General features: G+C 40.1%; 1 protein-coding gene across 18 annotated transcripts in view; it reads right to left on the bottom strand.

Annotated features, from left to right (window-relative positions):
• LIMCH1 (LIM and calponin homology domains 1) overlaps positions 1-17,291 on the bottom strand; it is a 339,850-nt gene that overhangs the window by 22,277 nt on the left and 300,282 nt on the right. For 13 of the 18 annotated variants that reach the window (XM_054553854.2, XM_054553850.2, XM_024245877.3 and 10 more), the window contains 5 exons: positions 16,472-16,562; positions 14,997-15,160; positions 11,179-11,284; positions 6,269-6,309; positions 1,399-1,479 (listed from right to left, as the gene is read on the bottom strand). In XM_054553854.2, the coding sequence (XP_054409829.2) occupies positions 1,399-1,479; positions 6,269-6,309; positions 11,179-11,284; positions 14,997-15,160; positions 16,472-16,562 (483 nt within the window). Of the gene's footprint in view, positions 1-1,398; positions 1,483-6,268; positions 6,310-11,178; positions 11,285-14,996; positions 15,161-16,471; positions 16,563-17,291 lie in introns of all 18 variants that reach the window. The other 5 variants (XM_054553846.2, XM_054553849.2, XM_024245876.3 and 2 more) reach the window with 1 other exon arrangement.

Genomic DNA, 17,291 nt, shown 5'->3' with positions numbered 1-17,291 from the left:
TTCCTTTATTTATTTATTTATTTAATTATTTTTGTAAAATCAGTACCAGTGGGAATGTAGTGGAAGGAGCATGACTTTTAAAGTCATCCAGACTCGGATTTGAATCTGGTCTTGACAACTGTTAGTTGTGTAACCTTGGGCAATTAACTTAATTTCAGTGAACTTTCTTCAATTGCAAACAAGGGCTAATAAGACATACTTTGAAGTGCTGTTTGAGGATAAATGAAGTAAAAATGTCAAGCACTAACCTCAGTTCCTGGCACATCCCGGGTACCCAACATGGGTTAGTTCTTTAGGTTGCTAGGTTACCTTTCGAAGCCCTGTTAATCCATGAAACTGGCTCGAAGTGGGAGTATGATGAACTTACTACTAGAATTTTTCTAGAATTGATAATCAGCAGCTTTTACTCAAAGGTAGAGCAAACATTTCTTTTTCTTTTCTTTTTTTTTTTTGTTTTTGAGACCGAGTTTTGTACTTGTCATCCAGGCTGGAGTGCAATGGCATGATCTCGGCTCACTGCAACCTCTGCCTCACGGATTCAAACAATTCTCCTGTCTCAGCCTCCCTAGCTGGGATTACAGGCATGTGCCACCACGCCCGGCTAATCTTGTATTTTTAGTAGAGATGGGGTTTCTCCATGTTGGTCGGGCTGGTCTCCAACTCCTGACCTCAGGTGATCCACTCACATCGGCTTTTTTTTTTTTGAAACATTCTCACTCTCTTGTCTAGGCTAGAGTGCAGTGGCACAATCTCAGCTCACTGCAACTTCTGCCTTCTGGGTTCAAGTTTTTCTCCTGTCTCAGCCTCCCGAGTAGCAGGAATTACAGCTGTGCACCACCACGCCCAGCTAATTTTTGTATTTTTGGTAGAGACGGGGTTTCGTCATGTTGGCCAGGCTGGTCTCCAACTCCTGACCTCAGGTGATGCACTCACATCGGCCTCCCAAAGTGCTGGGATTACAGTCGTGAGCCACCACACCCAGCCCTCAAAGGTAGAGCAAAAGTTTCTATTTAAGAAACTAGACTGAGGCTAAATTTTATTTCATTTGTATGCTAGCAGAGAGCTTTTAGATAATTCATTCCCACTGCTACTTGACCGGAAATTGATTGGCAACTAAGGAGGTGATGAATGGGTAGACTGGCCCTTAACCATACTTGGAAGGTTTTCTGGTTCAGTGTTAATATGAATGGTTTTTCATCATGTTTATTATTGCAGTCTTTGGCAGGAAGAATGAGACACAGGGTACCCTGTTACAAGGACACAAAATGAACTGACTTGAGACTCACTAACTTCTGAGAATAACTTGATTCCATTCATTTCCTGTGCTAAAAGCCTATTTAATGCAATGGAAAGAGGACAAAAAAGGAAAAACAAAAAAAGCAGCAAACCCCATCCTACCTGGAGCAAACGTTCCTGTTCCTGTTGCCATTTTTCCTGTCGCCTGCGCTCCTCTTCTGGGTCCCATGCCCAGAACTTAAACTGCTTAGAAAAATAAAACCATGATCAGAATTGAGCCATGTCCTCAAGGGACAGGCCAGGTCAAGAGAAGACAATTGGCCTCTGGCCTGGCACCCAGATTGACACGCAGAAGCAGAAGGCTTCATATATCTAAATATCCTCTTTGGTGGCAGAAACCATTTTTTAATCTTAGTCCCTCTTTGGTTTACTTCCAAGACACTGGTATGATTCTGTGAATCTTTTTGGAGCTAATGAAAACACAAAGTAATTAGCCACTGGCATTGGAAGACTTTGCTTCATTTCTCTTAGAAGTGTTTTCTCTTAAATGCATTCATGCTTTGAGCCTAAGGTGCTCATTCTGCATATTGATCCTGGGTCCAAGCAAACGAGACTGGTTATTTTAGCAGAAATGCATTTTGTAAGAAGTGGTGTTTGCCACGCTATAAAACTAATCTTTTATACTGCTGTTGCTTTTCCATACCACCTTTCCCTACAGTGGGTTATTTAACTCACCAATGCTCACCAGTACCACCTAAGATCCAGGCAAGCAGATCACTTGCCCTGGGGCCCGCATGACACAAACACTCAAGCTCAAAGACTTCCTTCCTTTTTGTATTAATAAAAGGTTTTTGCAAGTTTGGGAACCAAGTAAATAATGAGGAATAACAGAGAAAAATCCATGAACTGAAGCAGGTGCCCAGGCCACAGAATATGAGACTGGGAGGGTGCAGGTGGGGGGTGGGGGGAAGAGAAATCACAGCCTGCCCCCAGGAAACCAGGAAAAGAGGGGCTGCTGTGTTTAAAGTCGGCTGCCCCAGTCGCCCAGAGTAGGTGCCTAGCCAGACCAGGGCACAATAACTGTGCTCCTCCCTTCCCTTTGTTCTGATGGGGTAGGACAGGGAGGCAACTGCCTGGGAATCTTGAGTTGAAAAAGCAAGGCAAGAGTGGGGAAGTTGTTGAGGGATGGGAAACAGGGTTGGGGTGGGGAGGGGTGCAGGCAGAATCTATGTACCCTGGTAGCCTTGGAAGATGAACAGGGTCAGTCATATCCAAGGCTTTGATAGATCCAGTGAGTGCCCAGGGTACCTGGGCCAGCCCACCTCCCACTCTGTCTGGCCCCCAACAGATCCGCATTACCATTCAGGTGCATGGCGGGTGGGCTGGCCCAGGGAAGTATCTTCAGGCAGAGAATGCAGGCCAGGCTATGGGCGATGCTTGATTTATAACTTCATAAATATTTAGAACTTTAATATATTTGGACAAATGAAACATGGGCCTCATTTTGTACTCTTGCTGCTGTGCTTCCTGCAACTGACTGGGATGGCCATGATGCCCACAGAATAGTCAAACCCAAGTGGGCCAATAATCTAGGGATACTAGCTTATCGCTTCCTGCCTGCCACTCCTGAGTTTCACACTGCACATTAGCATATTACAGGCTCTTGGAAGTTATGCAGGGGGAAAATCATTTAATTGTGTATACAGATGGTCCCCAACTTAGGATGGTTTAACTTAACATTTTTTCAAGCTTATAATGGTACAAGAGCAATACGCAGTTGGTAGAAACTGTACTTCAAATACCCAAACAGCCATTCTATTTTTCACTTTTAGGATGGTATTCAATAAATTTCATGAGATATTCAACACTTTATCATAAAATAGGCTTTGTGTGAGATGATTTTGCCCAACTGCAGGCTAACATAATGTTTTGAGCACGTTTAAGGTAGGCTAGGCTGAGCTATAATGTTCAGTAGGTTGGGTATACCAAATGCAGTTTTGACTTAAAGTATTTTCAACTTACAATGTCTTCATTGGGCTGTAACCCCATTCTTAAGTTGAAGAGCATCTGTAATCTAAAATTTCCCAAACTCCCTTGGATGACCATAAATGTTATCCCAATGTGGTTATACCAGATGGGAAATTCTATTGGAATTTAATGGTGTTGGAAGTTGGCTCCACCTGTCATTGTTCTAGAACTTCGAGGTGGTTTAAACATTCAGAAGCTCTTCCAGGGGTGTGGCCCCTCTTTGTCTTTTGAGGGAAAAGGGGATGTTTATGTGAATAAAGCCATAGAAAAACCACTGAGGAAAGTCCAATAGTAGGAAAATAAGAGAAACAATTAGGAATTATTTAATTTCTAAATTTCACTAGGCGGTGCTCTCAGGAATAAGTCAAGTAAGGAGTGGGCACACAGGAGGAGGAAGTGTGGGGTGGGGGGATTGAGCAAGAAAATACAGAATATGTGTTAAAAGGCAACAGAGGAAAGCCGTGGGTATTTTAAGAGGAGGATAAAGGGGAAGAAACCAGCATGATAAACACGAGAGAATGAAACAATGATCTTGCTCCTTCTTTTGCAGATTATTTGCTGGGCACTGACTGTGGGCCAGGGCGGGGGTACCAGCTGGCCAAGTGGCCCACCCTCATGGAGCTTACACCTGAGTGCGTGTGGGGTGGAAGAGTGACCAATACACGCATATGATCAGAAGACAGTGTGACAACTATCATAAGAGATGTAAAAGGTGCTAGAGGAAGTCAGAATGGACAGCATTTAACCCACTGTGTCCTACAATTTACCTGTTTACAAGTCCGTATCTTCCTCTGGCCTAGGGATTCTTCAGGAGGCAGGAAGGGCCCCTCATCCTCCTATCTACCCCAAGACCTTAGATTTTTAGGCCCTCAACAAATGTTTGTTGAATAAATGAATGGAATCCCTTCATGCTGGGTAATGCATCTCCTACCATCAGAGTCCCTTTCTTTCATAGTCCTGAGGGCCTCCGGTACTCCAAGTCTGATCAAAAATAGCCAGAGTCTAAAGAGGCCAGCATAATCTAATGCTTATCTCCTCTTGAAGCTTTACTTATTTCAAGTTTCTTTTATTTTCTATTCTATGATGAGCCATTTACTATCAAAAGCACATGAAATTTTCAGAGCATTTACTTAAGTAGGCCAGTGATTTGTGTCTTTCTTATTCTATTTTCCATAAACAAGAAATGAGAATGTGTTTCTTTGGAATGCCCTTCCTCTCCACCCCTACCCAGGGGGCATGAACAACTGACATCTTTGTTCCAAATGCAATTTAAAATGGAAATCTTCAGATCTGTGCCATGGATGCCAGCTTTGGGATCGTTCTGGGGTTCCCATCCATCATCAATGAACTCAGCTTCCCAGGAAACTCAGGATTCCCAGTATTGGCTTGGGACTGAGCCTCTGCAGATAGTCCCTAGTTTTGTACTGTGGCTGGGGACATCAAGGGTTATGCAACAAGTGATGGATCCCTTCTCTGTTCTGCAGAGGCACTCAGAACTCCCTAAGTGAGACAATTTACCTACAGATAAGAATTGATATTGACTATGGTGGGCCTCTTGGATTAGCTATTGGGAGAAGGGGAGGATTTATTTACATATCAGCCACTGTGCTAGGGGCTTCTGAATAATTATTTCAATTAAGGCCCATGACAACTTCAAAAGAAAAGTACTGTCATCTTATTGTACGGTCAAGGAAGATGAGGGTCAGAGAAGTTATATAACACCTTCAGGGCTACACAGCTAGATCCAGAATCAAAGGCACAGTAGTGATTGTGTGGCTGAGCCGGGGTTGCTCATGGGCAATGCCACAGTTGGTTGTGCCACAGAGAAAGTCTCCAAATCTAATGGGAATTCCAGAGGGCGAACAAGGCTTGAGATTAGAAATACCAGTTCAGACGCCATGCAGCAGCAAGGAATGTCCACAGCACCTTGTGTCTTATTTTAATTAACAAATGCTTTCTTTTTTCATTAAAATACAAAATAGAAAGCAACATTACAGTTAATATTGGTGCAAAAATGAGAGCTTGGGTCTCTTGGAGAGTTCAGGCCAGGTCCTATCTGCCAACAATATACTATGTTCAAGTATTATCCTCATATTAAAAAATGAGGTACATTTAAAAAAATTTATCTATAGAAATTGTCAGTTTTAATACTAATTTTCTATTCTATTCTATTCTAATTCTATTCTAATTCTATTCCAATTCTATTTCTTTTCTCTTCTCTTCTTTTCTTTTCTTTGAGATGGAGTCTCGCTCTGTCACCCAGGCTGCAGTGCAGTAGTGTGATCTTGGCTCACTGCAACCTGTTCCTCCTGGGTTGAAGCAATTCTCCTGCCTCAGCCTCCTGAGTAGCTGGGATTACAGGTGCCCGCCAGCACACCCAGCTAATTTTTGTGTTTTCAGTAGAGATGGGGTTTCACCATGTTGGCTAGGTTGTTCTCGAACTCCTGACCTCAAGTGATCCACCTACCTCGGTCTCCCAAAGTGCTGGGATTACAGGTGTGAGCCACCATGCCCAGTCTGTCACATTCATTTTAATTGCCTCTTAGATTTTGCTTTCTTGACTTATCACTTATTTCCAGGCACAGTAACAATTCCATATAATGATAATCCATGTATTTATAATTTACCCAATGGCGTTATATATGACTTTTAATTATTCTTTTACAAATCAATTGTTTGGGTCTCAATTTTGGTTGAATACTTTTTTTTTTTTTGAAACGAAGTCTCACTCTGTCGCCCAGACTGGAGTGCAGTGGCGCGATCTCGGTGCCACCACACCTGCCTAATTTTTGTATTTTTAGTAAGAGACAGTGTTTCACCATGTTGGTCAGCCTGATCTTGAACACCTGACCTCGTGATCCGCCCGCCTCACCCTCCCAAAGTGTTGGGATTACAGGCGTGAGCCACCGCCCGCACCCGGCCTGAATACTCTTTAAGCCAATCAAATGTTATAAATTAAAATCACACTAACTCATAATCTTATTCCTTAAAATGAGTGACTTACAGGTGTCGTAACAGGTGACTTCTCACTGCTTGGAGAATCCACTGCACAAAAAAAAAAAGAAAGAAAAAAAAGATATGAATGGGAGTATTTTCTAATTGTCTTTATTTTTGACCTATCAGTGGAGTATAGTTCCTACATCAGCTTTAAACCAATTTTATGTGTGTGTCAGTGTGTGTGTGTGTGTGTTTGGTAAGTCAAGAACATTAGAAAATCATAATAAAGCAGACAACCCCTGTAGCAGGTTGCACCCATCACCAAAAGAAGTTTAAACCACTATCAAATGATTGATCGCATCAATTAACACCAGGTACTAGACTACAGGAAGCAAAAACTGTTCCTATTAGTACTGATTCTTAGTGCACCTTGCATTGTGGCTTGACTGAGCAGTTCCCTCACTGTCTGGCATGGAGAAGTACCATACAAAGAGAGGCCAGATGTCACCCAGGAAGCAAACACAGTGACACAGTTAACAAGAGAACCATGATCAGTTTCCGGTAAATGCTTTTAATCTTTTTTTTTTTTTAAAGGCAGGGAACTATCAAGAAAATGATGAATATTATTATTTCTTTGAATTCTTGAAATCAACATAAAGTTGTGTGATTCCTCTCCCCCTACCCCCAATTTTAGCATAACTGGTAGTAATATCAAAGAACTAGCTCTTTGCTAACTGTGCATAAGAAATAATTTTTTCCCCAGAAATCAGAAATGAAGACAAGTGCCAGACATCATTAATCGCCCCAACATGGATTTTCACACAAAAGAAATACAGCTACCCAGTATGCAGTTTACCTGACTGGGAGAAAAACTGGGATCGTCGCCAAGAGTTCTGAACTCTAAGCGGAACACTGGCAGTGCCAGGCGACTCTAGATCAGATGGCAGAACAGAACAAACAGAAAACCATGAAAACTGGGGTGAGAACTGAATAGAACCATGCTCCCAAGGACTATAGGGGGTTTGGCACTAGTCAATACCAGAATTGAGAGTCAGTAAATCTACAGTACAAAATGTCTTAATAACACACATATAAAACCTGACGACATGTACAAAATCAACAGAACCAGGACAGTTTATGCTATTGTTTGTCTTCTCTGGTGTTAGATGAAATTTCATAGGGTCATACTTAATGGTGATAGTGTTAAAATGTTAAATCTCAAAATGATAGAATGATATGCTATGCAAGAACAAAAATGTTCAATTTGTATTGCTTTTTGGAGAACACTAGAAAAGTATAAAAGGCAGCAAAGATGGGTGGTTTAATTACTATCTCATATACATTACACTTCCTAAAGTTTATGTATAGAAGTCTGTGGCAGAAGTTTTTTGTGTGTATAAATAAAGGCTGTGTATATGCCTTTCTGTGGTGACTCATGGCAAGGATTTGCATCCTTAAACTCTGCTGTTCTCGTCATTTTCAATGAAAAAAATCAGTTTTTAATGTGCACATATTTTACTGAAACATCAGTTTGAGATATCTTTCTGCTGCTGAGAGGCAGCTAAGAAAAGGAAATTTGTAACTTTCAAATGTATTTTATGACTGTTTTCAGGGCATTTAAAGACTGAATGCCTGGGTGTGTGTGTAAGGAAAACGTGTGGAACATCATTAGGGTCGATCAGCAGATCTTCAGTGACCTGTATGACCAGTCTATGAATGGATGACTTTATAGAAATGGAGGAGAGACCACTTTCTGGGGGAGAAAGTATTATGTGTGGCTCCAGGATACCTGATCCTAACCCTAGAGTTTCATTGGACTTGATGCTTGACTTCAGATCAGTCCCTTAAATGGGTGTTGGGCAGAGACCTGTGCCTCCCCCATTTCCCCATCCCAATTGAAGACAAATCATGTATTTTAAGGTTATATTTATTAGAGGTCTCTAGCTTCTTGAAAGATGGAAACTTTATAAATGTCAAGCAATTATTACTGTTATTTTCATATCAATCAGTGATATTTTTGGTGCACAATTTAAATAAATACTTGAGGCCAGTGGTTTTCAGAGTGTGGTGAGATGTGCAGCATGAGCATCACCTGGGAACCTGTAAGAAATGCAAATCTTCAGGCCCCAGCCTAGACCTACTGAATGAGACACTGTGAGAGTGGGCTCCAAGCCCTACAGGGACCCTGGCACACAGGGTTTGAGAACCACAGTGAAAAACCCGATCTCCACAACATGAACACTCTTATTTTAAAGAAAGGATTCGAGAGTAGTTTATTTCTGCCTGGCGTCTTGCTCTATTCTTTTACTCCTCCTGCTGCTATTCCACAATTACTAGATTATATTATGAATGCTTATTCTGGGCCAGGTATTGAGCTAAACACTTTTTATGGATTCTCCCATTTGGTATTTCTAATATCCCTATGAGGTTATTACTGGTACTATTTCTAGTTTACAGGTGCTGATTAGAGATTAGGGGAAATCTGATGGGTAAGGTCACACAGCTAAGAACTAGACACACAAAAATTTGAACCCAGGCATTCTGTCTCCAGAGCATGCAGCTATAATTATAGTTTCCATGAACCAGATAAAAGTATTCATATGGTTTGGCTATGTCCCCTCACAAATCTTGAATCGTAGCTCCCATGATTCCCACATGTCATGGGAGGGACCTGGTGGGAGGTAATTGAATCATGAGGGTGGGTCTTTCTTGTGCTATTCTTGTGATAGTGAATAAGTCTCAAGAGATCTGATGGTTTTATAAAGGGGAGTTTCCCTGCACAAGCTCTCTCTTTGCTGGCCACCATGTAAGATGTCCTGTTGCTCTTCCTTCATCTTCCACCATGACTGTGAGGCCTCTCCAGCCATGCAGAACTGTGAGTCAATGAAGCCTCTTTCCTTTATAAATTACCCAGTCTCAGGTATGTCTTTATCCACAGCATGAAAACAAACTAATACAAGTATACAACTGGTGTATTCCAAATTCTATCTTAAAGAATACATTTTGAAATGTTTCAGTACTCTACTAAATTTTATTTTTTAATCATTCGAGTTGGGTAAAGAATGAAGTAAAGTTTCTCAATTCAGCAGCACATTTTACAAAATCAAAATGCCTCACAATAAGTAATGGAATTTGTAAATTTATAAGAAAACAAAACATGGCTTCAAAATGGCTTAAAATATTTATTCCCTCTCTATACCACTTATCTACACAATTACAAAGTACTAGAAATAGGGCAGAATTAAAATTGGTCCAAATATGGCCATTTGCTGGCCCAGTTGTGACACTTTATTTTTAATTCCCTTCAGTACAATAGGATGGACAAATTTAAGACAAATGCTTTGAAAACAGTATTAAACTTCTTTCCACATTAAGAACCTAGTATCCATCAGTACATGTACCAGTTAATTATTGCCAAGAGTTTCCTGTTATGTAGATAAAACCCAACTTATCTGCCAAACATCAATAATAACTAATGGAAGCCAACTCAGATTCTGCCAGCGGCTCAAATAGCTGCCCACCCTTAAAAAGAAAAGTAAAAATAAGCTAAATCTACAAAACACACTGGGGAAAGTCTATTAAAAAAGAAAAACAAGAAACCCTACAGTTCTTGCCTCCTGAACTCTGGCTGTTTCTTTTTTTAAAAAATGTTTATATTTAAATCTTTTTTTTTTTGGTAGCGACAAAGTCTTGCTATGTTGCCCAGGCTGGTCTCAACTCCTGGCCTCAAGTGCTCCTCCTGCCTCGGCCTCCCAAAGTATTGGGATTACAGGCGTGAGCCACTGCATCTGGCCCATTTCCACATCTAGAGAGAGATCTCACAGCAGTAAAACTCTGCGGTCTAGTTGTTTTGAAGAATAGTCCCTCTGGGTTGTGGAATTCTCAGAACCCATCCTCCACTGTTCACATCCCTCAGGGCCCTTTCTGGTGGTCATGGGCACCTGGGATTCCCACTAGGATAAAGGGATTCAAATTGGGTTCTTAAAGAGTAATGGGGTGAATTCACAACCCTATATATGGTCTACACAGTACCTGGGGAATTTTCAGTGGTCAATGCCATTTTAAGACCTTCTTATAGGCCCTAAATGCCCACGTTTCTAGAGGCAACCCCTTCCCACATTATATCAAACACATTAAAATACATCAAACATATTAAAATATATCCTCAGTATGTATGTGTTAAACATTTTTAAATCTTTAGTATTATGTATGTGTATTACACACACACACACATTTCTCATATATATATGAGAATGTAATTTATGTAATACACACACATAAAGATTAAAATGTTTGTTTATAACCTGTTTAATCTATGATGGTGAATGATTTCTCAATAATCATCATGCACCCAGGAATTATTGTGGATTAAAAAAAAAATAAGGCTTTTTCTCAAAATTACTGTCAAATTAAATGGACATTTATGAAGACTAGAATTAACAGTGAAATATACATAATATTAAACTTTTTATTAAGTATATTAATTTCTGATTTTATGACTTTTTATCTTTTTATATTTTGGAGATAATATAAATTATTTTTTTGAGACACCTCTGTCACCAGGCTGGAGTGCAGTGGCATGATCTCAGCTCACTGCAACCTCTGCCTCCCAGGTTCAAGCAATTCTCCTGCCTCAGCCTCCCAAGTAGCCGGGACTAAAGGCACACGCCACCACACCCAGCTAATTTTGATAATACAAAAATTTTAAAGCTCTAACACTTGTATAGGCTCTATTGTGCCTATAGTGCCTGGCTGACCAAATGGCCTTGGCAGCTAGGGTTCCTGGTCTGCTCAAATAGAGAATCCAGCTCCAGCTTTCCATTCTGAAGTCATAAATTCAGCTATCACAGACTCTGGCAAACACCCTGGCTAAAGGAATAGCAACATAAAGGACATAATCTTCCTTTAAATTAAGTAATAGTTTACTACAGATGGGCCCAGAACATGTAGACCTAAAATAAAACATGTCCTCTTTACCTTGAGAATTGAGATTTGGCAAATGTAGTTGGTTGGCTTCAGGCATTTTGTCCAGAAATGGAAATGTCAGCGTTGCTTCGGGTTCTGGAGATTTTGGCTTTACCACCTGGACAATGGACAACAGGTATAAACATTACAAGAACTGTCCATTAACAAATGCACAGGCGACACACAATTTAAGGATCCATGGCTGTTACAGAAGTCATTCAGTTCAAACATTTAACATTTAAATTTAAACATTTCATTTTTTGTTTCTTCCCTAAAATGCTTTCATCCTTCTCTACATTAATAGTCAATTTTTTAAATAAATCAAACATGAGCGTAAAAATGTAATGATCACTTTTCTCCAAACCAGAAGACAATATTCCTTCTTTGGAATTATACATTACTCTCTTATTTTCTTATTGAACAATCACAAATTCACTTCATGGTACCACACAAAACTGAATTTGTAATGTCAGGAGATTAGATGTTCCACATAAGATAATTAAAACAAATCTTACTCTATAAGTGCTAAACATTAAAGTAGTATTACTTTTCAATGGACATTATTCTAAAGACATTACATAACCCCCCATAAATTTATGCAAAGCACATTAAAGACAGTATACTTTGCCTGTTGACAAAGAAGCATTATTATAAATAACCACTGTCGAACAGTGCCTTAGTATCTGATGCCCTTAGGGAATTTTTGAGGCATGTTAGACTACTCGTCACTACTTGTAAATAGTTCCAAAATTACAGACTTTAAAAATTCTTATGTTTGCTTTGTAAAATAGATTTTTCTTGTTATTGCTACTTTTGTTCCTCCCTAATCTGAATGACCTTTAGTAGAAACACCCTTCTTCTGATTTGTTGCTTCTGATTAGCTGATTGCTGAAAGACCAGATTGCCAAACTTATTGAAACAAAAATGTCTAAAATAAGCATTGGTTGACACTGTGCATAGGTCTGAATGAGGAGCGTGGCTGTATAAATTTATGTTTTTTTCAGCTGCTTGCAGGACCTTCTCTGATTCACTCTTTGGCTGGTGGCTCTGTTCCCGATAGATCAATGACCTCAGGGTGAGTGAGACCACAGAGCACTTGTTTCATCTTACACTGATCCCTAATTTGGTTCTCAGAATAAATTAATGTTAGAATTTATCCTCAGAAGGATTTATTTTTATGAATAATATATTCAACTCGAAGAGAATCTTGAAGAAAACTAATCACCTCATTCTGCATTACAGAGGTCAACGAGGTGTCCAAATGAACGTTGGTGCTACACAGCAAATAATAAGGTCTAGCCTTCCCGAAGCTGACAACCCACCAATCCTTAACCTCATAGCATTTCCTCATAGTGGAGGCTGGCAAAAACACGTTTCAGTAATGCCTGGTTGTAAATGAAACAGTTAAGGGTGATCAGCAATGATCAAAATGACCGCTATGTAAAAAGGTAAGCCTGTAAGCATAGGTGCTTTGTTTTACAAAGGAAACACTCTCAAGTGAAACTAGGAAATAAAAGCTGCTGCAATCATGGTGGCCACCATTCGCCCTTTATCTAAGAGCTAACTGTACAGTAGGAAAGGAAGAAAAGGGAGAAATTCACATAGTCTAAGTGAGAAAAGTGTTTGATTCAAAGACCATGATTCCATTTGCTCATCAACTGGCAGGGGTTCTTATCCTGGAGTCAACAAAACAGTATTCAGGGGCTATATATATATTTGGTACCACATGATACCAAGAACAACTTGGTAATCCTGTGTATTTTATTTTACGCTTAAAAAATATTCTGAGAATAATGTTTACCAGATGACCAAAAGGCACAATGCACAAAAACATACACACGAACAAACTGAAGAACTCCTGAAAACACTTTTTTCCATAATAGGGCAGGTGTGACTCTGGTGATCCACAGATGAACTCCAAGATGAGGTTGCACAGATGAGGTTCACAATGACTACTTTTTACTTAGGGTATTCATTCTGTTCGAGTTATATGTTTTACTTGCAATGATACAGATTTTTCCTTTCAGTTTAGATTTAAGTGGGAAAAGCAAGTAAATTTGAAAGGATAATAAATAATAGTAACTAGTGTGATACTGATAAAGCGAAACCTGCAAAGGTAGGAAATTCTGCCTGCCTCCCAACGTTTGACCCCCAGTTTAGTTCCCCTTTCCAGACCTGCAGACCATTAATTATCTATAAAAATGAAGAATAGCTAGGGTTTCAAATACTGAAAACGCATCAAGGCAACAGGCATTTTAGAGGCTCTACCAAGGATACAGAATTCCCAGCTCCTAAGGCCAGGGAGTGCGTCATGCTCACTGTTGACTATCCAGTACCTAGCAGAGGGCCACGCATGACATAGTAGGTGCACAGCCAATACTGGTTGAGTAAATGATGAATAAACTGGAACTACAAGTGGTAGATTTTTCACTTTAAGGTCATATCCAAATTGAGGGTTCATTCTGAAAGGTGGTACACCACTACGGATAGTCTTCCAGTTGTGCAAGTCCGTGGTTTTCCGTCTTGGTGGCCCATTAAAATTACCTGGGAGCTTTAAAAAATACAGACGCCTGGGCTCTGCCTCCAGAGATTCTAATTTATTTGGTCTGGGATGGGCTTGGATTTTTTTGTTTGTTTGTAGATGGGGTCTAGCTGTGTCGCCCAGGTTAGAGTGCAGTGGTATAATCACAGCTCAGAGCAGCCTTGACCTCTTGGGCTAAGTGATCCTCCCACCTAAGCCTCCACAGTACCTGGAACTACAGGCGCTCACCACCATGCCTGGCTAACTATTATTACTATTTTTTTTTTTTTTCTGTAGAGATGAAGACTTTCTGGGTTGCCCAGGCTGGTCTTGAACTCCTGGGCTCAAGTGATCCTCCTGCCCCAGCCTCCCAAAGTGCTGGGATTACAGTTGTGAGCCACCACATCCAGCTAGCTTGTTATTTTTTAAATTCCCAAGAGTAATCAAGGTTGCGAACAACTGGTGTAACTGATGAATATTTTTAAACTCTGTACCTGAAAACAAATCAAACTAATGTGAATGAGATGAGACTCTAAATAAGGAAGAAACTTTAACAAAAACAAGACTTTAAAACCTATTATATCAGAATAATAATTCTCTAGGTTTCTTGTTATCCAAATCCACTGGCATCAGAATTACCACTGCTAATAAATAGGTGATTATTGGAGAGAGACTCGCCAGTAAGCTGATGGGTTAAAAAGCAAATAAGCAAACACACACAGCAAACTAAAACCTAACTGCAAGGCTTTAGAACTTATATTACACTTTTCCACAAAGAACAGCCTGGTCAACATGGTGAAACCCCGTCTCTACTAAAAATATAAAAATTAGCTGGGCATGGTGGCAGACGCCTATAATCCCAGCTACTCGGGAGCCTGAGGCAGGAGAATCACTTGAACCCGGGAGGTAGAAGTTGTGGTGAGCAATGATCACGCCACTGCACTCCAGCCTGGGCAGTCAGAGCAAAACTCCAAAACACACACACACACACACACACACACACACACACACACACACACACACACACACACACACACACACACACACACACACACACACACACACACACACACACACACACACACACACACACACACACACACACACACACACACACACACACACACACACACACACACACACACACACACACACACACGAAAAAGAAAAACTACAGATTAAAGATAGGAAAAAAGATGAGGAGAGAAATAAATCTTCATTATTCACAACTGCCACCGCAGCAGCTAGCTGTAATATGGGGCCATGTTAACTTGTGGGTTTAACCGCTTTCCTCCACTCTGCACTTCACCTTTTGTGACAGCACCAACTCCACCTTTCCACTCATTTCATTTTCTGGTTTCTTCTGGTCTTTTTCTTCTGGCACATCGTTCTTCAGCTGGGGGCTGGAGGGAAATTCCACAAAGGCCACGGTCGGGCTGCATCGAGTCACAGTTGTTGTAAAATGCTGTGGTTCTGCAATGGAGTTACATCCAGAAACACAGAGAAGGAAAAGAAAATCAAATAACTATAGGACCATTTATTCTGCAATGCCATGAAGCACATTCAGTCCATATCCCGTCCTGGCAATAAAAGCTGCATGACAGTGTGCTGAGAGATATAAAAGAGCCTAAGATGCTGGAATTCCCAAAGCTCTTTCATGGTACTGAACAACAAGCAACATAAATCACATCCTATAACCACGCTATGAAGAACTTAAGTTTTTAGTAAGGGTCACGGTTTACATCTGAATAACACCACATGGAACAGAGTGCTGACACGAAATATATAATGATTATGACAGCTGGGCTAGATAAGAGAACATCTACAGGTAGTTTCTATCCCAGTGAATGAGCAGCAACCTGATGCTTCCTTTTTTTGTATTTCAATGCTCCATTTTAACATCAGAATTTCTTAATTGGAATGTGTTATGGATTGTGGGGTATATGTATATAACGCAATGAAAATAAAGTGTTCTCTGATACATAAAGAAGAATTAGGTTCACTTTAGAAGGGGTGGAAAAGTCACTACCTAAGGGGGCATATCAAAATGTGAAGGCACAATCTAGTTTGAAAAAGTACATGCTATTATTTTAAGTGATATTTAATTTATTTAAAAATGTTACCTAAAAATAATTTGGTAATTGACAAATTATTTTTCTCAAGTGGTAAACACTTGAGAAAGGCCTTATAAAAATAATAATTTGGTATTGAAAGAGGGTGAGAGGTTTTACTGTTTATCAAAAGAAGAAAAGTGTTAAACATATTGATAAGGCTGCAAAAAATATTGAGGAACAAGAGTTTCGGGAACAGGGTCTCCTTCCTAAAACAACGAATACAGTATATTATACTCACTGTCCAGATTCATGGCATTATTTTATTCATTTTTAACTATACATGAGCTTTACCATTTCAGCATCTATTTTTATGTTTTTGACCTCTCGCTTATCTATTGCTGTTACTGTGTGTCAAAATCTTACCCTCAATTTTTAGCATGATTTATATGGGAGAATACAATATTCTTTATGATTATAGAGATAAATATTTTAAAAAACAAAATAAAACTGGGTAGCTTTAAGAAAAAGCATGGGCTCCTATTTTCACAGCAGCATTAACCATATGGGCAGAACTTCCCCAGGAAGCCTCTAGGTGGCAGCACAACCGCACCACTCCTAGAGTCTAATTACTACTTTTCTGCGGCTCAGTAGGAAAAACTCTTGACTATTTCCATCACATCTTAAACAGTTACCATGATTTGCCTTAACACTAGTCTCTTATGAAACAAACCTGATGAGGCAAGTTCTATATTCCCTTTTCTTGGTTTTCCACCATCATTCTCGTCCTCTTGACTATTCGGTTCCGTTTTCTCAGTGGTTGCCTGAAAAAGAGATTTTTTTCCCCCTTGAATAAATGATTCCTTTAAAGGTTCTAAAAATTATTTTTTAAGCAGTAATTTTTAGGTCAACAAAGTGGTTTGGCCATATGAATTCCCTCTTCTACTTCCCAGGCAGCTTCATGGCGAGAGCCTGGATTGGTTGGAAGGAGACATTCTATGGAGAACAGGACACCCATGCGGTTCACCATCTCCCCAAACCTCCTATGACTGCCACGGACACACATCCCACATTTTCTTTTCTTTCACCACCAAAAGTTCAAAATCATGGCTATCACCCACTTGTTCTTGAACGCCTTTCAAGCTGGCTTAGGGTCATAACACCAGTGAAGTCTTTTTGTGGTTCTTTAAAGGTTACAATTAACTTCTCAGTGGCCTGTCTTGGCATAGCTGCCTGTGGCCCTTAGCATTGTGGATTTTAGTCTGCAGTTCTCATCCTTCCTGGGCTCCCAATGAATCTCTATTACTGGAGTTCTAATTCATTCTCTCCTTTTCCCTCTCCTCCTCACTTTCAGACTACTCTTTTCTCACTGGTTCTTACTCCTTTTCATCAAAATATGGGTCATTCTGAAAGATTTCAACTGGACCCTGTTTTCCCCCACCTGTGCTGAATTACCCTCAAATATATCAATTATTCCCATGGATTCACCATTACATTCTCCGTGTATAACTCGTATTTTCATCTCCAGCTGTGAGAGTCCATCAGAGCTTCGG

This window comes from Pongo abelii, chromosome 3 (genome assembly GCF_028885655.2).
Source record: "Pongo abelii isolate AG06213 chromosome 3, NHGRI_mPonAbe1-v2.0_pri, whole genome shotgun sequence".
NCBI classification, from domain to species: domain Eukaryota; kingdom Metazoa; phylum Chordata; class Mammalia; order Primates; family Hominidae; genus Pongo; species Pongo abelii.
The sequence above is the reverse complement of the archived record's forward strand: the minus strand, read 5'-3'. Positions and strand labels throughout refer to the sequence as shown.